The sequence below is a fragment of the Cryptotermes secundus genome, unplaced genomic scaffold (assembly GCF_002891405.2).
Source record: "Cryptotermes secundus unplaced genomic scaffold, Csec_1.0 scaffold391, whole genome shotgun sequence".
NCBI classification, from domain to species: Eukaryota; Metazoa; Arthropoda; class Insecta; order Blattodea; family Kalotermitidae; genus Cryptotermes; species Cryptotermes secundus.
Window position 1 is genome coordinate 172778 of NW_019737394.1, and position 23693 is coordinate 196470.

The following is a 23693-nucleotide window of genomic DNA, read 5'->3' on the forward strand; positions in this document are numbered from 1 at the left end:
AGATGGGTTCATACAAGATAAAGTGGGGGGATGTTAATTACTGTTTGAATGGACATCACCCATGAATGTCACTAAACTATGGACAAGGAATGTACTGCCACAGCAAGTGACATGGATACCAAAATTGCAAACAGAAGTGGTACTGCTGCTGAACATCTGAATCCACAATGGAGGCTACTACGCCACTGCAAGAAAGTATGTCAGTCAGACACATGAACCACAACACCAAACTTGCAGAATTTTGAAGTTTTTTAAAAGAAAAACAAAAACATATTTACATGTATATCTGGGGGGGGGATCGCCAGATACAGAGAACCACAACTACATATGTGCCAGGTTTTGTAACTGTACAGTCTGTGGTTCCTTAGACAAATGTTGATAACATTAACATTGTGAAAATCAGGCTTATAATCTTCCCTCTGAGAAATGGGATATGAAGCAGACTCAAGCAGCTGAGGACTGGTGAAGGCAGGCTTTGGTATTAAAACTCTGTTGTTAGCATCCAGTTAGTTGTCGCAGTACAAAACATTTTATTTGTGTAATAACCGAAAATAGAGTGTGCTGCAACAGGGGATGAGACAATTATCATATTCTCCCTACAGCCATCTACTGATGTTCTGTAAACATACAAACAAAATTCTTGTAGTTAACTATACTCACTTATATTTTATTTATACTGTACTGGTACATATATTCAGTTATAGTACCGACTGCCCATCATTTGAGTTGTACTTATGGATCACATTTGGAAAGTAAGACTTCTCTTATCACAGAGTTAGTAGAGAGTCCGTCGAGTGTAACAATTTGTAGGTCACTTTTTTAATATCACTTCTGCCTTACATGTTTCGGTTTGATACAACCATCATCAGAGGCACTTGCTGTAACTATGGAAACACTATCGTTGTTTATGATGTTCACAGTTATGTTTGTCGTGTATACGCTGCTACAATATGCTGACGTGTAAAAGCACAAAACTTACTAAGAGTGTTGAGTACACTATCAAGTTCTCACTTTTCATCCAAAACTGTTTTAAGTTAAAACGCTAAATGTTAAAATATTTAATCTAAAATGCTGAATTCCTCCTTGTTAGTTCATCCCGAAGATGGGAGACATCAGCTTGAAGTTGTATGGCTTATGGTTCGATGTTTCTTATGTGCTGTGTGTGCTTTGGGATGAACTAACAAGGAGGAATTCAGCATTTTAGATTAAATATTTTAACATTTAGCGTTTTAACTTAAAACAGTTTCGGATGAAAAGTGAGAACTTGATAGTGTACTCAACTATCTTAGTAAGTTTTGTGCTTTTACACGTCAGCATATTGTAGCAGCGTATACACGACAAACATAACTGTGAACATCATAAACAACGATAGTGTTTCCATAGTTACAGCAAGTGCCTCTGATGATGGTTGTATCAAACCGAAACATGTAAGGCAGAAGTGATATTAAAAAAGTGACCTACAAATTGTTACACTCGACGGACTCTCTACTAACTCTGTGATTGATAGTGTAACGGACCAAAAATGAAACAATTCAAAAAAACTTCTCTTATATTTAGATAAGTGGTTGTCATGAAATAGTTTAATCACATTTACTTTTAGTTTCATATGGTAACAAGCACAGTATTATTTAAGACACTCTAAATACAACTCTCCCTTTCACAGTTGCTGTCATCAAGTACCTAAATGACGTCAAGCATCCACCTGAAGATGCTGGAAACCCTGAAATATGATATAATATTACATACAGTCAGGCAGTGTCAAACAGGGCGAGTCATGATGAACTTTACATATGTGCCAATGGTGCACTAATCCAGATTACATCACTCCACGTGTAAGAGTTCATGCAATCCTGGGCTCCTTCGCAGCAGAGTACCCATAATGCATCTAGATGGAAGTAGCAAATGCTCTCTTAGAGTGATTTATCACTTTCAAAACAATCCAGTGCAGCCAGTCCATAACTCAATACACAGTATCGACTTTTTTAACCTTATGTAGTGAGTATTAGTCACATCGGAGGTGGGACCAAACTCATTCCAACCAAAATGTTTCTCCCTTCTAATACAGGCAAAAATACAAACCACAATACTTTATTATGTTCTGAAGATGGCTCCTGTAGTGGCATCCAAAACTTCAGCAGTCTTCAATTTCTCAACACAGCAAATCTTCTAATAAAAAGCAATGAACCTGGCAGCAGTGACTGCAACAAAGATTATCTAAGTTATCTGTCTGAAAGACATGGTCTCATGAACAACATAATGTCTAAAAACAAGATAATTTTCAATTCATTATCAGCTCATACAAACAAAACACTGTCACAGTTTAATGCAGGCACTTCCAACTGATCACATTAGTTATCATACATTTATATTTATTTGTGTTTATTATTTTGCTTATTTGCAATATATCTTTTGGACACAATCCAGAATATGAGACATTAAAACAGCATATTCATTGTCTTCTACTAGGTAGCATTGTACTCTGAACAGAAAATCTTCCAACGATAAAGGCACAAAGAAGTCTGGGCCTTTAACAGAGACAACCAGCAATTATGCTTCAGAAGCTTGGTGGAAAGCTGTGCCACACATGTTTGAAGTGCTGCTTGCCAGTGGGAAGTGTGTGACAATAATTATGACATTAGTTGTCTTAAGTAGATTCTAGAGAATTCTGACAATGGTGTATAACACTCAGAATTACTGGGTTTTAGGACTTATTCCATCTTCCGGTAGTCTAGAATCTAGAAAAGGCAATGTTTTGGAAACTGGACCTGTTTCTGTCCTCAGTTGAGGTGGGAAAGACACCTACTCAGTTGGGTCCCTTAGAAAGAGCTAACCTCAATCACTGGATTAAAGTGCTGTGTTTCTGAACAAGCTGAGAAAACACAAGATCTATGATACAGTGTCTCAACTGGCGAACTCTTCACACTCCCATTCCTGCTGTGTTGTCCAAGCGTAACAATAATCCCCGAGGAAATTAATGCCAAGTAACTTGGGCACTTTCCTGCTACCCACTTACCAGCCCAGTTCACCCTTATTCATGATTTTAATTATGTTGTGCCCAATCTTTATTAATTAGTAAACAAATTTAACCCATCCTCAATAATTACATCTCTGAAAGAAAAAAAACATCTTCAAAGATGGAAAGGGGGGGAAAGGTTACATAGTTATTTTGATGTGGGTTAGCAGTCAAGTGGTACCGGTTTGTGGTAACACAAACTTTCACAAACACTGCACCCTGAAAGTCCAAGTATGCTCCCTCAAGAGAGAAGAAAACGTTAATTTCCAGAGTTGTGACGGCTAAAAGGATCAATTCCAGGCAAGGTACTGGATGTTTTCTTCTCACCACCATGTCCAGAACACCTCTGAGGATCATTTATCCTGGGGTAAAAATGGCCACAACAAGAAAATGACCACCTGCCACCATCCTGTGCCCAGATGAAGAATGTACAAAGCTTTCTTCAATGTCTTATATGTATGTTCACAGTGTTGTGCTTACAGACACAGAATTTTACCGTAATTATTGTTGTGTTTTATTCCTTCTGTGTATGTGAGAAATTAAGTTATTTTATCTGACAAGCTATGCAAGAAAAGCTTCTCGTGGCATGTATTTGAAGGAAATCTGATATCCCTCACATCAGACACTTTTTAACATCATACCTTGCTTATGCTCAGCAACAATCAACATTCTTGGAATCTAGTGACCACAGTCATACAGCGTACAGAACAGTGAGACCTTCCACAAGAACAATTTTAAAGCAGTCTGAATGTTTACATTTCAACCAAACAATCTTTCTGATGATTTACTTACTTACTTACTTACTTACTCATGGAGCTGAGCCCTTCTGGAGGAGCTGCCAACTCTGCAGCTATTCAAGAATTTCCCAGCATTTTATGGAACCTGAAGATTCATTACCATGTTCACAGGAGCCCTCCACTGGTCCCTATCCTGAACCAGATCAATCCAATCCATACCATCCCATCCTATCTCTCTAAGATCCATTTTAATATTGTCCACCCATTTATGCCTTGGTCTTCCCAGTGGTCTCTTTCCTTCTGGCTTTCCCACCAATATCCTATACACATTCGTCTTCCAAACTCGTGCTACATGCCCTGCCCACCTCATCCTCCTTAACTCGATCATTCTAATTATATTTGGAGAAGAGTACAAGTTATGAGGCTCCTCACTGTGCAGTTTTCTCCAACCTCCTGTCACTTCATCTCTCTTCGGTCCAAAAATTCTCCTCAACACCCTCAGTCTATGTTCCTCCCGTAATGTCAGAGACCAAGTTTCACATCCATACAGGACAACAGGAAAAATAATACTTTTGTATATTCTAATTTTTATGTTTTTGGATAGCAGACGAGAAGACAAAAGGTTCTGGACTGAATGGTAGCAAGCATTACCCGAGTTCAATCTCCTCTTAATTTCCTCCTGAATCAGGTTTCGATCCGTTATCGTTCCAAAATTTCTGAACTGTGCCACATTTTCAAAACCTGTTTCCTATCTTTATGTCAAAATTTGGAATCTTTCTGATGATAGTGTGTTAAAATAATTATAATTATCGTTTTGAGAACTGTCCACTGTCTTTGAAATTTTTTCACATAATATTTTGAAAACTATCTGTTTCTATTATCAGGCAAAAGGAAGAATATGTTCATACATAGTTCAGGGAGGCAAATATTTGCATGAGTATAGTGTACAATTTGTGGTTCTCACAGCAGTATCGCCACCCATTTTCATGCTGGATTCTTGTGTGGCTTATTCTTAAACCCTGAAGATGGAGGCAACATGTTCCTCCAAAGCCTCAGCTGAGACTTTTCAAGGGGCTACAAAGCATTACATTCCAGAGGACAGAACTCTTCAAAATTTCTTCGAAGAAAATACTTTTTTAATAATGTGGCCGACACATAGGTATATAAGGTGAAAAGCAGCTCCTAACTGGTTTGATATTGGAAACCCTGAGTATACCACGTCCAATTTAATTTACCTTTTATAATTTTAAAATTTTGAGTCTTTTTAATAAAGATTTCCTGACAGAAAACATGAAACAATAGGAGAACATGTTGCATTACCTCATATTCTTAAGGGTAGACGAGCCTTGTCTCCAGTAGCTCATTCCAGTTCACCTCCAGACTGTCTACCGTATGCATATCAGGTGTGCTTTCAGTCTCCAGACTGAACTTGCCCTTTGGTTGCTGACACTGTTTACTACCATCTGTAATTACCAGAGACTGGTCATTAAACATTAAGCGTTTATAATGTTGTACTGCAGTAGCCTGTTGCACATCACTTATGTTACCTTTTCATTCACTCTCACATGCAAACTTGTGTTAAAATCTTAAAATTCACTTTTTTCCTTAATTTTAATTTTTCACATCACTGGTGCACTACACGTTTCGACCGATACGGTCATCATCAGGTGCTTAAAAAATTTCTACACTTCCATCAAAAATGAGGGCATACTTTGGAATTGTATTCACTGGTGAAAGTGCAGCAGTTTTCAACAGCAATTTTTTAAGCACCTGATGATGACCATATTGGTCGAAACACAGCACACCAGTGATGTGGGGGGGGGGGAAAACTGAATTTTAAGATTTTAACACAACTTGCATGTGAAATGATGAATAAATGAAAATTAAGCATTTGTTATGCACAATAAATCATATAAAAACTTAATGCAGGTATCAAGAAATCCTGGCTGCCAGAATACATAGTACTGCTATGTGGTATGTATGAATACAGACAGGGTTTGGATTGGATTGAATATATTTATTAACCACTTACAGGTCACAATTACAAATAACTACAACATTATCCTCATTTCCACACATTACAGTTCACTAGAGCACACAGTCTAGTGTTTTCACTCTGTTACTAGACATTTCCTGGTACCAGCTCCAACAAAGGCTATTCCTCTGGCTCTCACACGGGTCATCTTTTCACAGACTCCCGCACAGAACTGACTAAGCTCTAACCTTGTCCCTTGCTTATAATATCTTGGCAGTGATCACATAGGAAACACAGGTCTTCTATTGTTGCATTTGTGTCTGTTGCTGCAGGAACATGTTTACCAAGCCAATACCCAGAAACGGTCCCAGTATATCCGCCTATCTCGTGGTTGTTGCACAGCAATGGCTCTACAGGCTACAGTATTATATAGACCACAGTTCACCATATTCATACAGAACTCCAAGAAACTGGGCCACCAAAGATGGGTACAAGACTGTCAAAAGCTCTCCAATGAAGGGCCTGCAGATAAACCGTCTGGAAACCTACTGGCCTTGACAGTAAACAGTGCAGACTGGTAACAGGATTATTAACTGACCACAGTACACTGACATGTTATGGGTCTCGGATAATGCTACATGCACAAAATGTGGACAGGAGGAGGAATCCTCCAACACCACACTTTGCCAGTGCTGAGCTCTGCCTGCGCATGGACCTGTTCCACATGGGTGGAGCCAACAGTTTTTGATGGGGCCTTCATCAAACCAAAATCATGTATCAGCCTACTTGCGTTATTTTCTATTATTTATTATTATTATTTTTGGAGGGGGTGGGTTTCCCCATGCAATGCGACTAGTTCTTAATCTATTGTGGGTCCCCCTTTAATTATTCTACCAGTCGCCATGCCCTTCCAGTACTGGTGCTCGCTATCAGCCCCGTTCTGCCAGCGAGGTCGGCCCTCTCTGGCAGTGGTCCCCGATACTTCCCCATCTACTGGAGGAATTGGAAACTATCTGGGTGGGAAACTTTGCCTAATTTTGCTCAGAGGTCTCCTAGAGACATGAGGATCTTTTACGTGCCGTAAATCTACGACACGGGACACATGACTTAAAGTCCCTCCCGGAGGACTTGTTCCCTGAATTTTTCAGCCCTTAAAAATTCCACGACCTCCGCCGGGTTTTAACCCGGGTACCTTCAGTCATGAGGTGTGGGAACGTTACCCCTAGACTACGGAGGCCGCTTATAAATANCCTTCCCACGTTATTTTCTAGGAATAGCTAAGAAAATGGGATTTCATGTCTGTGTGTCTCCCGCTGCAAAAATGTTAACAGACTGATGCACTGTCATGCTGTTGGCTGAGATCATGCCACTAGAGGCATTTTTGTGTTTACTGCACTGACCAAATCACCAATTTCATCACAATAACATGGTAACAGCTGAAAGAACTACTGGAGTGGAAGTGATACTACTAGCATAACTCGATATAGGTTTATGAAATACAGTGTGATCAGTCTTCGGATAATATTTAACTTCTGTCAAGGTACTTTCATATCTACTAGCTATGAGCTGGACAACAGAAGGATTGGAGTTTGAGTCCCGGTAGGGTCAAAAATTTTCTCTTCTCCATGTTGTCCAGACTGGTTCTGGGGCTAACCTAGCCTACTTTACAATGGGTACCAAGACCTCTTCCTCTGGGAGTAAAGCAGCCGGCACATGAAGCTGACCACTCACCTCCAACTAGTGCTGGGGTCAAGAAAACGATCTATACATCCAACACCTCTACACATTCATGGCATAGTTTTCAATTGGTTAAGCATAGGGGAAACTTTGATCAAACAGGTTCTGGCCCTAGCACTAAGGACAAGGCTCTTCTGAAGGGTCCTAGTGAAAATGGGTGCACAATGGACCTAGTAGTGGTCTGAGTGCTTGGGATGATGGGAGGTTGCCCCTCCCATGCAATATTCAAACTAAAGAATGAAGAATGTTAAAATGAGCAATCTGCAGTTCTCATTCTGCAGTACAAACGACAGCTAGAGCCAAAGATGAAATGGGAAGGCTGCCTCTTAAAATTATATAAGAACATAAGTAGTCAGCAAAAAAAAAAAGTTAAACATCCTGATCCGCAAATCAGTAACAGCCCAGCCATATTCATCACACAGAGTGTATCTTTACTGTAAACAAAACATGTGCTCAACAATTCTCTGTGCACATGCTTCAGCCTTTACTATGAAGTCGAAACCTATTGAAACTGATCACACAACTGTCTAAAAGTTACCAGACTCATTTTCAACATGCAGTTCACACTTAAAATCTCCATGTTGGATAAAAACTGGGACAGCTCAGTTGGTATAGCAACAGGCCATAGGCTGGGTTTGATTCCCAGCAAGGGCAAGATTTTCATTTTCTCCACAATGTCCAAATCAGCTCTGGGGTCCATTGAGCCTTGTATCCAATGAGTACTGGGAGTGAAGCCCCATCTAGTTCCAAGGCCAAGAATGGTGTTGCTATCTCCACTCCCCCATGTATTCACAGTGTGATGCTTAATTAATCAATCCATCTCCATACCTGATATTTTGTTCCAAGGCCAAGAATGGTGTTGCTATATCTCCACTCCCCCATGTATTCACTGTGTGATGCTTAATTAATCAATCCATCTCCATACCTGATATTTTGTTCAACACAAAGGACTTTTCTTCCACAAGGGGAGCCTATATCATACTCTGCTACTCAACACAGAAATTGCAGAAGTAATTATTTAGACATATTTTGTCATATTGATATTAGCTGAGAAAAATATGTGTAAAGGGTACAACCTTCTTGGTTGTAGGTAGATGGCAGTAATATGCTCCTCTGAAACATCTGACTGTCTCTGAACTACACAGTGTTACAACTCAGAAGGCTGTGTGGGCTCTTCATAGTCACTGCCATGAGAACCTCAAGTCTAACAAATAATGCGTAGCTTATGTTCAATTAAAATAAGTTTCAACCACACCTGAACCACATTTAAATTAAAGTGTATTTATTTTTTATTTGTTTCATTCTGGTCCATCACCCTAACAATTATAAATACAAACCACTCCATCCAATGTGACATATATGTTTTTAATACATGAAAACTTTTCTCCCTTACATGTTTCGGTCGTTATTGACCATCTTCAGAGGGAGCATCATTACGAACTGGAAACTGCCATCACAATAGGTGTTTTGATTTAAAATACATACACTTACATCCTATAATGCACAGTACGCATAAAGTTGAACATTTCACAACCACAGCAGCTTCCTGGTATTATAAAGTTTTTAAAAGTTTCTAGATGTTAATTTGAAAAGCCTTTATTGTCACTAGTCGAAATTTTTTTAAACCACGTAGGTTCGTGTCCGTACTCCTGTTGTCCTTCTTGTATGTGGCAGATTTTGTGCCGCCTGTCTATCTTGATGAGGAGGTTCTTGATGTCGTCCAGGGTTTGCTCGTGGCTTGCTGTGAAAACAACACATACAAGAAGGACAACAGGAGTACGGACACGAACCTACGTGGTTTAAAAAAATTTCGACTAGTGACAATAAAGGCTTTTCAAATTAACATCTAGAAACTTTTAAAAACTTTATAATACCAGGAAGCTACTGTGACTGTGAAATGTTTGACTTTATGCGTACTGTGCATTATAGGATATAAGCATATGTATTTTACATCAAAGCGGCCTCCGTAGTCTAGGGGTAACGTTCCCACCTCATGACTCAAGGTACGCGGGTTCAAACCCGGCAGAGGTCGTGGAATTTTTAAGGGCGGAAAAATTCAGGGAACAAGTCCTCCGGGAGGGACTTTTAAGCCGCGGGTCCCGTGTCGTAGCTTTACGGCACATAAAAGAACCTCATGTCCCAAGGGGACCACTGAGCCAAATTGATCGGACCTTTCCCACCCAACAGTAGTCTCTAACGCCTCTGACAGATGGGGGAGCATCGAGAGATACCGTTGGGCCAGTAGGCCAGTATAGGCCGAACTCACTGGCTGAGTCGGGACTGATGGCACGCACCAGTATCGGTAGGGTACAGAGACTGGTAGAATATCACAGAGGGGACATACAATAGACCACTGGTCGCGGTTCATGGGGAAACCCACCCCTCCAATAATAATAATAATAATAATAATTTTAAATCAAAACATTTATTGTGATGGTAGTTTCCAGTTCGTAATGATGTGCCCTCTGAAGATGGTCAATAAGAACCGAAACATGTAAGGGAGTCCATGATTTATTTAAACCGTCTTGTAGTGCATACACTCATTTATCTCCTTCTCTCCCTCGCACTACATGTTTCGGCATAATAATGCCATCTTCAGGTGCTTACTTATCCACGCCAAACTAGTTCATTGCATGCCTTGTTCTCATATTAAAATAACTAAAATATGTATCTATCATATACATTGTCAAACGTTAAAAATATTAAAATTGTTCAGGATACCACATCACTACGTCGCACCTCACTACGCCAGTCACGCCCATTCTCCTCTGTTGGAGCACTCCTTCACTATCATGTGTGTGTCTGTAACGTGAATTTTTTATTCATTAATACCGCGTATTAATAATTTTTCATTTAGTAAAAACTTATGTCACATTGGACGGAGTGGTTTGTATTTATAAAGTGTATTTGTTAGTACTATAAAAAATTCACACAAAAACACTATGAATTCATATTGCTCAATGACACTATTCAAGAACTAGTACCAGTATTCTGGTACACCTGAAGATGACCCAAGAAAAGGGTCAAAACATGTAGCATTACCACCAACAGCTAATAAAAACAAATGCTGACACAGCAATGTCTATTTTGTCTCTTTCAGAATTACTGTTGTATAGTGTCCCATTAAGTACCTTTTGTAAAATGATCTGTGTACAATATATTACAGACATGGCAAATATTCAAGATATTTGATATATTTTAGTTTTATTTGTTCCTGGTTCATTTAATTCTTTCAGCTGCTACAACTTTACAGTGCTGAATGCTAGGACTAGTGAATAATGAATGGAAAATGATGTGGACAAAAGTGGCTGTGGACTTATTCACACTACAGTCCTATCATTCACCTGGAAAGACAGAAAAAACACAAAATCCTCCATCAGGATAACCAGACTCTGGACCCACAACTTCCTGAAAATGAAGCAGGAATGGTAACTTAAGACATTTTGTTACAATTCCACACAGTGGAGGTCTATCCCTGAGAAACTTTTGTAAAACACAAAATAGACTCTCTAATCAGAGGAATTATTTCACTGGTACTGTAAATTTTTTTGATAGCCTGTTATTTCTTACCCCATTTTAAGTTCATGTGTGACAGCCAATCAGAAAACATATCTTACCTAGAATTTTAAGCATTAGCTGGTAGGTTTCCTTACAGATGCTCAGAACTTGGGCTGTAATGTAATCTGATATTTGAGGCGTATAGTCTTCTCCCATCTTCAACATCTTAAGAGAAGAAATAGCATTAGTATACATGCTTCTTTCTAGCATGTATAAAATACATTTTTAGGTTATTTTATCATCACACAGTAACTCATATCGTTACATCATCGTTAGAAAGTTACTAGATTCTGTTTTTGACATATGATAGGAATCAAAATTATCATATGGAGATCTCACAGGACTTTTCTTCTCTAAGGTTATCCTATTCAAGATGTGACATATCCTCAAGATATTTTATAGAGGTAAAGGTAAGGTGAAGCTATCTTGTAACAAGCTGTACAGGCCCATAGGATTATAACAAGTTGAAGCTCCAACATTTTCTAGATAATTGGCCCACAGATGGCGTGAGGTTGTCAGCCGTACACGCCAAGCTGTCCCTGTAACTGGCCGTGGAGGGCCACAGAGTTGTGAGACGTTGAGGCTCCCACATTTTCTAGACCAGTGGTATTCAGCCTTTTTTGTTCGCGTACCCCCAGATATAATTTCTCTCCGACTTCATACCCCCAAAGTTGTTGGTGTATAATTGAAGTTAGAAAAAGTAAAGATATCCCTGTAACACACTGTGAAGGCCCATAGGGTTGAGAGACGTTGAGGGTGTCACATTATCTAGACAATTGGCTCAAAGATGGCAGTAAGGTTGTCAACCTTGCGTTCCAGCCGCACTTTATTCCCCAGGAAAATACAGTCTATTATCTGCATCTAAAATAAATTACATCCAAAATAATACTCACCTCCAGCTATTGTCAAGGTCAAGAAAATGTGGATCCATAGATCCACTCCCCCATACGCCTTCATGGTATAGTGCTTAATTAGTGAAGAACAGGGACAACTTTACCTTATGCATCCAAAACAATGTATTAAATAATAAGTTTCAAATGAGAAAACAGGCAATCAGGCTATTAAATAACAAATATATTATTGCCTATCATATAAAATTAAATAAAGGAACAAAGTTATTTTAGCACAGTAAAAATTATATGATTACATATTTTATCAATTATTAATGTGGTTCTGACTTGTTATGAGATGACTAAGCTTGTTTCTGGCACACCAGCACCTCAATTCAGGAATGACTTTTAACTTTACATACCGCATAAGATATCTTTGCATACCCCAGGTTGAAGACCACTGTTCCAGATAATTGGCTCACAGATGGTGATGAGGTTGTCAGTCTTACGCACAGGCCACCCTTTACCCCCAGGAAGATTCCTGTTACTCATTTCTGTTAAGAGGCTGAGTCAACCCCATGGCCATAGTGTGGCTGGAAGAATTAGGTCAATTGAAAAATCCAATGGCCTAACTGCAAATTGAACCCATGACGCTCCAGCTGGCATCACAGTGCCTCAACCATGCTACTGTGTGACCCCGTTTTATAAAGACAATGCATAAATAAGGTCAAGAGCATCAGATAATATGGAGTGATATAATTTATACTCCTGGAGCTTCATAATTTGAATGCTGCATTAAAAATGACAGGGTGATCAAATAAAGGATGAGTTGGGCAGGACATGTAACATGCATGGAAGAATTAGGTACAGATATTAGAGTAAATGATCCTAAAGAAATAGGACAGCAGGGTGTGGACTAGATTAATCTGGCTCAGGATAGGATAATTGACAGTACTTTACGGATGAGGCACTGAACTTTCAGGTTCCATAAATAACAGGAACTGTGACAAGTTGAGCAACTTTTAGTTTCTCATTAGTTAATTAGTACTGACAGGGTTGAAATCAAACCATGGATGATGGGATGAAGACATGTGGCATGCACGGGAGAGAAGTGTATGCCAGGTATCAGCAAGAAAACCTAAAGGACAGAAACCAGTAGGAAGACTTAGGCATAGATGGGAGGATAATAATTAAATGGATCTTAAAGAAAACGGTGGGAGGGTGTGCACTGGATCTACCGGGTGCAGGAAAGGGACCAACAGCATAAATTTTTGGGTACCATAAAACATGGGAAATTTCTTGGATAACAATCAACTTTTAGCTTCTGAAGGATTCTGCTTTGTACAGACAGGTTTCAAATAAATAAGAAACAATATCAGAATAACAAACTAAAGTACGTCTCAGCAGCATCCAGACCGACTCTGGGACCCACCCACCCTCCTATCCGATGGGTACTGGGGACTCTTTCCCCTGGGGGCCGGTAAAGTAGCACGGTGCATGAAGCTGACCACAGACCTCCATCTAATGCCAAGGTCAAAAAAGGTGGAATTATACCTCCAATCCTCTGTACATCTTCATGGCACAGTGCTTAACTAATTAAGCAGATGGACAAATTTACCTTTACCTTTTAAATTAAAGTAAGCTATCACAATATGACATTCCTGTTAAATCACTAATGGGTCTTTAAAGTATCATGCATATGGATTTTATTTTACAATACTGTGAAAGGAAAATGTTACCAGAAGATGCTAAATTGGAGGCAATGTCACAGACTGTAGAATAACAGAGCTAATTAAATGACTACCTGATTCCATGAAGCAGTCTTTCCTTGAAAATCTAACAGCCAAAAAGTTCAACACTAACTACACAACACAAAGGTTCAGGGCAGCTACCACCAAAATATTAACCTATTCAGAAGAAGCTGGTCTACCTCCTCACACCATCCCGTTTTAAGATCCATCTTCAGCTTACCCTCCCATTCATGCCTACATGCCCTGCTCACTTCAGCCACCTTGATTTTATCCCTGTAGTAACATCTGATAAAGAGTACAAACTTTGAAGCTCCTCATGTGGTAGTTTTCTCTGGTCTCTGTTATGTCCTACCTCTTAGGTCCCAAATATTCTCTTCTCTGTCACAGTTTCTCAATCAGAATGGGCCAAAATGGGGAAAAATATGGTACAAGCAACATACGCCAAACCTACCTTAAAGGCAATAATATCCTTTTCTTTAGGGGCCTCTTTAAGGACAGGGTACTCCAAAAAGTTTGTCTTTTTATCAGCAGTTTTTATTTCGTCTCTGCTTTCCACATCAGCATTAGACAGAGTTTCTTGAATGGCACCATCTGCAGTTACCAAATTCTTCTTACGCTGATACACACGTGGTGCTGAGAAATTTTCAAAGGCAAGAAGTTTGGCAAACACATGATTATTTCCAGAAGACCCACTGCATTGTAAGTCGCCACACTGTGAATTGTCTACAGCCTGCATGTCCCACTTTGTTGAGGTTTGCTGATCTGATGATAAGTGTTTCAGTTTCCCTACTTCTCTCAGATTTAAGTCTGAGGAAACTGCATCCACATTAGTGGATGTTACTAATGGCTCCAAAATGGTCAGCCCACCACTGACATGACTAGTGCATGTGTGTTCACACTCTGTCTGAGATGTAATGCGATCAGTTTCAACCTTATCATTGCCTACGTCGATACTGACATCACCATTCTTATCCGAAAATCTGATATGCGTGCGGGGCGCAGCAACACTGCGAATGAAGGTTTCCCTTTTGGGATTCACAATATCTGCTGAAGACTCTCTCTTCATTTTTCTGTCTTCTAGTTTATGGTTCTTCTTGTGTCGCCTGGTCCGTTTCCTCCTACTTTTAGTGCCTGTCTCTCTTGTCATTAAACATTCATTATCTTGAACAGTTTCTGCATTTATGCCCATTTTGAGGTTGCTCACACTATTCTCCTGACTTTCTCTCACTGGTATGTCTGGCCTTGTTATGATATGCTCAGATGTTCTTTTAACATTCATAATAGGATCAGAAACATCATCATTTAATGCATCTTCACCATTTTGTTTCCTTCTGCATATTTTCCTGTCCATTCCTTCTTCTTCCTGTACTAAATGCTGAATGTCCTCTACTACCACCTCACATCTCAACTGTTCCATACTACACAGTTCACTTGACACATGACTCCTATTATCTTTGCTTTTCCTCTTTCTCTTCTTATCCTTGTCCTTTGGATATTTATCACTCTCATACAGATTTTGCAGCGGCTCGCACCCATGTACACTTTTGTTAACTGCACTGCAGCTGTCATCTACATCCCCTGAAGCATTGCGTTTCCTCTTTTTGATCTTTTCTTTCAAGTATATTCGATTATGATCACTGTTATCTTCTTTACATGGAGCATTAGCATTTTCTCTGTCATCATGGAAGTCCCAGCTTCGTTCAGTGACCCTAGAACCAACAGTGACATGTCAGCTGAACTGCAAGTAACCGTAAAAGACAAGGTTTCTCAACCTTCGGCACACAGCAGGGCACACTGCACCACACGATCCCAAACTTCGTAACAATGCAACCCTGGCATAACCAAAGCTGCTGATGCCATCAAGATTAATGAAACAAAAATCCAGCACACTCACTTTGACCAGTGTCAGCTGATTGCAGTTACACTTTCAAAAAACACCTTACTAAATTTTAACGGCTTACTGATTTGTCAAAGCTGTGTGTGGATGCAGCTGTAGACATTCAGCTTGAGAAACCATGTACTACACTACAGTTCTGCATCTCATTGTATATACTGTGGAACCTCGCTTAAGGAGCACCTCTCATAACGAGTAATTCGCATAACGAGCTAAACAAATTGTAAAAAAATGACTCGCTTAACGAGTGATGAGAGGGGAAGTCCCGGATTGTGCACCTGCTACATCAGTCTGTGTTTAGCACTTGTTCCGCTAGCATCTTAGTGTCGCCTGTGATCACACATTTTTCCAAACTTGTGTTCAGACATATTACTTGTGATTTTTGTTTGTGCAAAGTTTAATAACCCTTGCAAAAATGTCCCCGAAGAAAAAACCGCAAAAAGACAGCCATGAGAGAATAAAAATAACTGTAGAAATGAAACGTAAAATCACTGAAAAGCGAGAATGAGATGTGAGCATGGCTGATCTAGCACACACATACAATCAGTCTACATCAACGATTTGCATGATTTGGAGTTGCATCGTGTTTCACAGCAAGAAGTTGTGGAGGAGAGTTTGTCAGAGGAGGAGGAGGAGGAGGAGGAGGTAACAGCAAAGCAACAATCTTCTGGCACAATAAGAGAAATGCTGAAAGCATGGAAACTGTTGCATCATACACTGAGAAGCATCACCCTAATAACACAGTGGCTATGCGCACTACAAATTTATTTAATGAAAATGCTGTGTTGCATTTTCACCAAATTTTGAAGCCTTTGCAAAAACAAATGTCTCTGGACAGCTTTCCGGTATATGTATCATAAATAATAAACTAATTATTTCGATTTTTTTTTGTTTTGTTTTCTGCAATTCGAATTCCCATTCCAGGTTGGTTCATTCCACACAGAAGAAAAGATGAAGATGATTCACGCTCCTTAGCAATGTATATAATTAAAAATGTAAATGTCCGTTTGAGTCTTACTTAAGATCTCCGAAACTTCTTCACCGATCACTTCGAAATTTTGATACAACGTTGCATTCGAACACCCGCGTGTTTCTGTGTGCCTATTATGTAGATGTCACACCTGTGACAGGTAAAAACAGGTAAAAACCTGCCACATGTTCCGAATCCAGCAGTCATTTCAATTGTAATGCTAGAACAGTTAGCGTATACTTCCATCGAAATGCAATAACAGTTTGCCATTGCTAGCATTTCCTAAGCAACGGATGAAACTAACTCTTTGATAAGGTATTCCTTATCCCATCCGAGCGCTGGCTATATGTATAAGAGAGTTTGGGTCCGGCGACTGTTCAGTATCATGAGTGTCTCGAGTATCACAAGAGATTCCGAGTGAAATCACAGCATCCGCCGAGGTATAAATAGCCCACCTTGGACAAGAAGCAGTCAGTCTCGGGGCAGATGCCAAGGGATACGGAAGAGAGCCTGGAGGTAAGCGCCGAAGGAGTTAGTCTTGGGATAGCCAATGCCGAATATAAACAGTTTAGATTTATTTTCATCTTGATTTAATTTTTCGTGTGACATTGCCTTGGAATTGGGCTGTGTCGTTTTCATCTATCTATCTATCTATCTTATGTAAATAAAAATGTAAATGTTGGTTTTCTCTTGTTGAAGATCCATGGAAACACAATAACAATGGGCCATTGCTAACAACAGATCGTGCCCTCTATTGCGTCCGAAACCAGGTTATAATAGTCCAGCTCCGAAGAGTTTTAAATAAAAATGTAAATGTTCGTTTTCTCTTATCGAAGATCTCCGAAAGTTCTTCACCGATTGCTTCGAAATCCAGCAGTCGTTTCAATAGTAACGCTAGAACAGCGTATACTTCCATTGAAACGCAATAACGGTGGCCCGTTGCTAGCATTTCCAAAGCAACAGATGAAACCAACTCTTTGATAATGTATTCCCTATCCCGTCCTAGCGCTTCGAAATTTTGACTCAACGTTGCAGTCACAGCAGTCGTTTCAATAGTAACGCTAGAACAGTTAGCATATACTTCCATGGAAACGCAATAACAGTGGCCCGTTGCTAGCATTTTTTTCATCAGTGCAATCGATCTGCTTTAGTTCATTCAAATAACGCCTCGCAGAAGATCAAACTTGGGTCGTCATACTCACCGAGTATTTGCAAATCAAACTGGAGAAGAACGGGCAGACTGAGCCACAGCAAGGCGTGGCCGGGCACAGTTAGTGTATATATAATTTTCTTTGAATAAACGTTATACATAAAATTTTTTGAGTATTTTTTTCAGCATGGAACGCAGTATCGTATTTTACATTAATTTATATGGGAAAAATTTGTTTCGCATTATGAGTAAGATTCTGGAACGAATTATGCTCGTTAAGCGAGTTTCCACTGTATTATGTTCATACTTCTCATCACACTGCATTATGCTTTCCCTTTGTCTACAACTTTCATATCATGCAGTTTAAAAATATATTTAACAGTTTTAGGGTGCATCCTGTTGTGTTTTATATACAATATTCTTTATATACCACTATATAAAAAAGAGGACAAGACTAGCATGTCAAACTACAGGCAAATCTCACTGCTAACTACTTTCTCTAAAGTACTTGAAAAAGTTATGCACAATAGGTTAAACCATTATTTTCAGAGTAACAATATACTAGTCCCAGAACAGTTTGGCTTTAGGAATTTCCATTGATAATGTAGCCTTTAAGTTAACAGTGTGTTGAAATCTATTAATAAAAAAATGCATGTCGGTGGAATATTCTGTGACTTGGCAAAGGCTTTTGACTGTATAAATCATGATTATTTTTTAACTAAATTACATTTTTTTGGCATTCAAGGAACAAAGTTAAGTTGGTTCAGATCCTACCTAACAGATAGAAATAAAATCATCAAATTCAATCCAAAGTACCTACTCAAACTGAGGAATAATAAAAGATGGAGTTCCACAGGGGTCAATTTTGGGGCCTTTGCTTTTCATAATTTATATAAACGACCTCCCTCCTACACTAAGGACCTCATAAATACTATTTGCAGATGACACTAGTGTTATAGTTTCTGGTAAAAATTTAGATGATTTCTGCATGTTATCAAGCAAGGTTCTTTTGCAAGTGAGTAAATGGTTTTCTGCAAATAAGCTGTCCCTGAACCCAGAAAAAAACAAATGTAATAAAATTTATAACAAAAAACTCACCACAATATCCATAAAACATAGGACATGATGATAAATACAGTATAATAAATAAATATAGTATATAGAACAGAGAGTACTCCTTGGCTTGCAAATTAATAATCATTTAAACTGGAAAAACCACCTGGATCAGTTGATTCCAAAGCTAAGTAGAGCATGTTATGCAGTTAGATTCATGTTACATATTAGTAACATTTGACACTCTCAAATCAATTTATTTTGCTTTCTTTCACTCATTAATGAAGTACGGAATAATTTTCTGGGGTAATTCATCTGACAGTAAAAAGGTATTTACATTGCAAAAGAAAATTGTTAGAATTATGATGGGTGTCAAATCTCATAATTCCTGTAGAGATCTATTTAAGAGACTACTGATCTTAACTTTTCCTTAACCAACCCTTCTCTGCTTGCCACCTGCCTTTATGATGGTTTCTTGCTTGGCTTATTCTTCGAACCTGAATTTCATTAACCTTAAGCAAACAACACTTATATCTGACTTACAGGAAAACTGTCCCACTGTAAGCACACATGGCTTCTGTTGAGTTATGATTTCTGCAGTTCCATTTATTTTGAACAAGTGTAACCTAACCAAAACTAAAACTGTACAATATCAACAACACTAATATCAACACACACAATTCTATATTTGAAGAATTATACAAAATTTATACAACATAACACTATACCCTCGCCCACCTCTGCCCACTCTTCACAACCAGGGCACATAAATACAGACGTAAACACACCATATCTGCACTAGTGAAGACGACATCACAGAAGGAGCATGCAAGTATAAAGCAAACCAACATAACACTAATAACAACAATAAAAAAAAAATATTAACATGTGGCATTCTATAGATTACAGATTGCAGACGTAGCAAACAACAGGCTAACATACATAAAAACAAGCTGCTGAAATAAAACATCTGGAATAATCACATAGCTCTAAACAAGTGGACGCCCCTCACGAGGTAGAATACGATTTTATAAACATAATGAGAAAATTTTAATGGATTTAAATTTATTTGTATTTTATTTTTGAGTGGACTGCAGCACATGGTTTTAGTGCACATCAGAGCAGTGTAGCAGTACTGATACATTGAGACACCTGAAGATGGCAATCTATGACCGAAACATGTTGTGTTAAGTGTTAAATGGTCAAATTGGAGGAATAAGAAAAAGGTACAATTGTTGCATTATTGACAGACTGTGATACACACAGACATTAACTACTGACCCAAATGTTACTTTATTCTGACACGTGTCAAGTTTATGATAAAAAAAAATATTCTATTAAACATCCTTTTCTTTCTACCCAACAAAAACTATAAGCAAAGATGAATATGCTGCAACTTTCAGAACTTAACACTCATACTTGTGTAATATCTACTGCTGTTATGAATGACCAGCTCTTACTGCATTACATTCATTTAATTTAAAGTTACACACTCATATCTCTGAACTAAAAACATGCGTAAGAACTTTATATTCATAGAGCAATTTACTTTCATGTGAACGACTGAAGTGTGTACAAACAAAATCCAAAAACGAATCCAGTTTATATTAATATAACGTTTAATATTAAAAACATCATTGCCTGCACAACTAATCATCAGCAACAACGCCTCAATAAAATTCTTACCAATACATAATAACTAAATTCCAACTTAAATATATCAACATAATATTACCAACTTAAAACAATGTTGATGTATTTGAATGTGTAACCAAAACAACATTCGTAGCTGTGTGGTATGCATGAATTTATAGTTTCCCATAACCTCTGACAGAATGTTAAGTAATTCAAATGTGTTTATTACAATAGCTTAATATCACTCTGCTCGTCGTCGTAACTTACTTCAGAACATCGTCTGGACATAACAAACGCACATTCTCAGACGGAGGAACATAAATCCTATCTATCACCAATGCAATTGGTTTATCAACATTAAGAAAACTTTTGACGCGACTTTCTATGTCGTGTATATATCTATCACGTAGTAAATCAACATAGATAAAGAAACAGCTTCTAATATCCTTGCATACTTCTCTTGCATCAACGCAAACACGAAAACCCAATTCATCCGCCATTTCTATTTCGTATCAATCCTTTATGTTAAAATTTCACCAATCAGGACCCACCACAAAAATGGCGTATCAGGGCAGCCAATAATTCATTGGTCACAAAATTTCCCGCAACATTCACAAATTCATGTATTGTAAAAACAAAAAAGTAGAGGTATCCCTGCAACAGGGCGTGGAGGTCCATAGGGTTGTGACATGTTGATGTTCCATTTTCTAGACAATCGGCTCATAGATGGCGGCAAGGTTGTCAGACCTATGCACCGGTCCCCTTTACCACCAATAATACTCCAACAATATTCCTGGTACCCATTTCTGTTAGAGGCTGAGTCGATCCCAGGACCATGGTGTGGCTGGAAGGTTTAGGTCAATTGAAAAAATCCAATGACCTCATTAGGACACGAACCCGCGACCTTCTGGCTTGTAGCATAGTGCCTTAACAAACTACCCTACCACATGACCACATGCAATTCATTTCATAACTGATGCATTTGAATTACTGTAATATTCATTTTCTATTGCTTGAAACATAATGACATTATATTTACAACTTGAAACAAGTTATAAAAATTATTCTGTTAAAGTCTATCATGAACATACAATGCACACAACACATATACCACATCATTACAATACTTGACATTACCTATTATGGCATACCTTCCAATTACATTATCCAAAATATTATTCTTTACATATTACTACAACTCAAATATATATTCATGTGGCTTAGTCAAGTCTCTTTAAATTGAATCGCTGTAAGAGCAACTCTCATATTGTTTTGCATTACAAAGCAAATTCAACACATTATATTTAAGAGTTCTATATATTAAATGTGTATAGGGACATGAATCAAAAGTTCAGATCGCTTTGTGAAGGTTTCACTGCACATTTCACATGTAAATTCAACTTTCACTTCTTTCCCATCTTCTAACAATGCAGCAGAGTCAATATTAAAATCACTCTCTGACTTGACAATGGCACATTCGTTCCTATCTTTAGGAAGAGATTCAACATTTTTTTGTTTCAAATCGCGTACAGAGTGTATAACAGTTTTTGTCAACTTAGATTTCCCAACAGGAAAAGTTGCTGTAGGAAGTTTTGCCATCTTGACATTGTGGTAATTTACATTCTTTGTCCTTGGTCCCACTCTGCTTACATCTCGGCCAGCTTTCAAAGCTGACTTTGGTTTTGAAGTTACAGCCTTTAAAGCTGCAAGTGTACTCACTGTCACATTCTTTGTTCTTGGCCTTACTCTACTTTCACCAGCAGGTCTCGTACTTTTCACAAATCCTCCGGATGACAGGTCTGGTACATTAGTTCTGGACTTTGTTCCACTATGTTTCCCATCCACCGCTGATTTCCGTTTGGGTTTGTGCTTCTCCTTTTCAACTTTCTCCTTCCCAGGTTCCGATTTTGAGTGGCTAACAATCGAATTGAAATTTTCAATTACAGACTCAAAACTTTTTACAACTGATTCAAAATTTTCACCAGTATTTGACTTGCCTTTTTGTCTAAACTTCTTCTTGGCAATCTTATGCTTGTAGTTGGTCCGATCATCTGAATCTGGCTCCCCATCAGCAGATGTGTCTCCAGGAGTCGTACCCACAGCACTAGACAGCAATGTGAGCTCATGAGGGTTCAGCTTGCGACGGCGCTTGTATTTACGCGGCCCCAACTTGGGCATCCGTTGTTTTGCAGTATTTTCATCACTGTGCTGGATCAGATGTGCACATAACTGCTCAGAACTGCTGAAAGCTGCCGCACACACTTTACAGACATATACTGCTGCGTGAGTCCCAGATGTCCTTGGCTCTGGACCCGAATGATGTGAACGGATATGTTCTCTTAGTACCACCTGTAAAACAAATACAGCTGGTGCCATCACATTCATGTACATATATCATCAAAACTGGAATAAGATATTCATTAGGCTGTTCAGCATGGAAGATCATTACAAATGGTTATGTGGGAGACAAAATTGTGGTTCTTTTCAGGCAGGTACATTTCATGTGGCCAAACTTTGCAGCCTATGAAGCCATCTCATTCCAGTGTCCTGTATGAATATTAAAACTTAAAAATTTAGTAACTACCATACAGCCCTGCATTCTCACATTCAACAAAATCAACTTACCCGCTGGTTGAAGGCACGAGGACACACAGCACATACATAAGGTTTCTCTCCTGTGTGAATGCGTTCATGTTTGCGTAATGTGCCACCATCAGCAAATGCCTTCCAGCAGAAGCGGCATCCATATGGACGCTCACCAGTGTGGATTCGCGCATGAATCTGTTGACTGCTTCGCGACCCAAAGGTTTTTCCACATTCTGCACATGAAAACTGGCGTGCTGATGGTTCTTTGTTATGGCTGTGACGATGGTTTATAAGTGCACGTCCATCAGGGAATTCCAGCCCACATTCTTCACAAGACACTGCTTTGTCTCTGTGAGAAACCATGTGTCTATGAACAGAATACACACACAATCTGTGAACAGACCTGTGCAACATCTATGGAGCAACATTAAAATTCTAGTCTCAAGACATGCTAGTATTCCATCAAGATCATCTGTGACAGAAGCCTTCACTTGCCTAACCACATGATTAATAAGGAGTCTTTCAAACCCACCACTTTCTTCTCAGACAATTAATATGAGATTAATGAAATATGGATAACATTACATCACATAATTACAAAGACATAACGACTATCTTCAATACATCATAAACATTTTAGTGTACAATTCCTGTATCTCCCTTGCACTTCTATACCTCCAGAAAATCCACAGTATACAATTTCAAAATAAATTTAATGAATGAGCAAGAGACAGCAGCATATGAAAATGTCTGAAAACAAAACAAATGGAACTATATGTATATATATGTACATTTACCAAAGCA

At 38.7% G+C, this 23693-nt stretch overlaps 2 protein-coding genes across 9 annotated transcripts in view; both read right to left on the reverse strand.

The window, feature by feature from the left end:
- Positions 1-1463: 1463 nt before the first annotated feature.
- On the reverse strand, positions 1464-21149 carry LOC111870338 (coilin). 3 transcript variants are annotated; one of them, XM_023862529.2, is made up of 5 exons: positions 20759-21149; positions 14053-15310; positions 11080-11185; positions 5071-5213; positions 1464-2198 (listed from the first exon to the last, which is right to left on the reverse strand). In XM_023862529.2, exons 1-4 carry the CDS (start codon positions 20794-20796, stop codon positions 5080-5082), a joined length of 1536 nt encoding a protein of 511 aa, XP_023718297.1. In that variant the 5' UTR covers positions 20797-21149; the 3' UTR covers positions 1464-2198; positions 5071-5079. The 3 variants fall into 3 exon arrangements, 2 of the variants coding, with proteins under 2 accessions (XP_023718297.1, XP_023718296.1); XM_023862528.2 differs by having other exon boundaries at positions 20571-21149; XR_004513639.1 differs by lacking the exon at positions 11080-11185 and having other exon boundaries at positions 20571-21149.
- Positions 21150-21179: 30 nt separating this feature from the next.
- LOC111870348 (zinc finger protein 93) overlaps positions 21180-23693 on the reverse strand; it is a 31159-nt gene continuing 28645 nt past the window's right edge. For 5 of the 6 annotated variants that reach the window (XM_023862550.2, XM_023862554.2, XM_023862553.2 and 2 more), the window contains exons 5-6: positions 22929-23256; positions 21180-22652 (exon numbers count right to left, since the gene is read on the reverse strand). In XM_023862550.2, the coding sequence (XP_023718318.1) occupies positions 21624-22652; positions 22929-23256 (1357 nt within the window). In that variant the 3' untranslated portion in view covers positions 21180-21623. The remainder of the gene's footprint in view (positions 22653-22928; positions 23257-23693) is intronic. The other variant, XM_023862555.2, reaches the window with a different exon arrangement.

Coding starts and splice junctions, on each gene's coding strand:
- LOC111870338 (XM_023862528.2), bottom strand. CDS start 20,803: ATGGCGGATGAATTGGGTTTTCGTGTTTGCGTTGATGCAAGAGAAGTA. Junction 11,186..14,052: donor AGGATATTATTGCCTTTAAG/GTAGGTTTGGCG, acceptor TCTTCTCTTAAG/ATGTTGAAGATGGGAGAAGA. Junction 5,214..11,079: donor GCTAATGCTTAAAATTCTAG/GTAAGATATGTT, acceptor TGGTAATTACAG/ATGGTAGTAAACAGTGTCAG.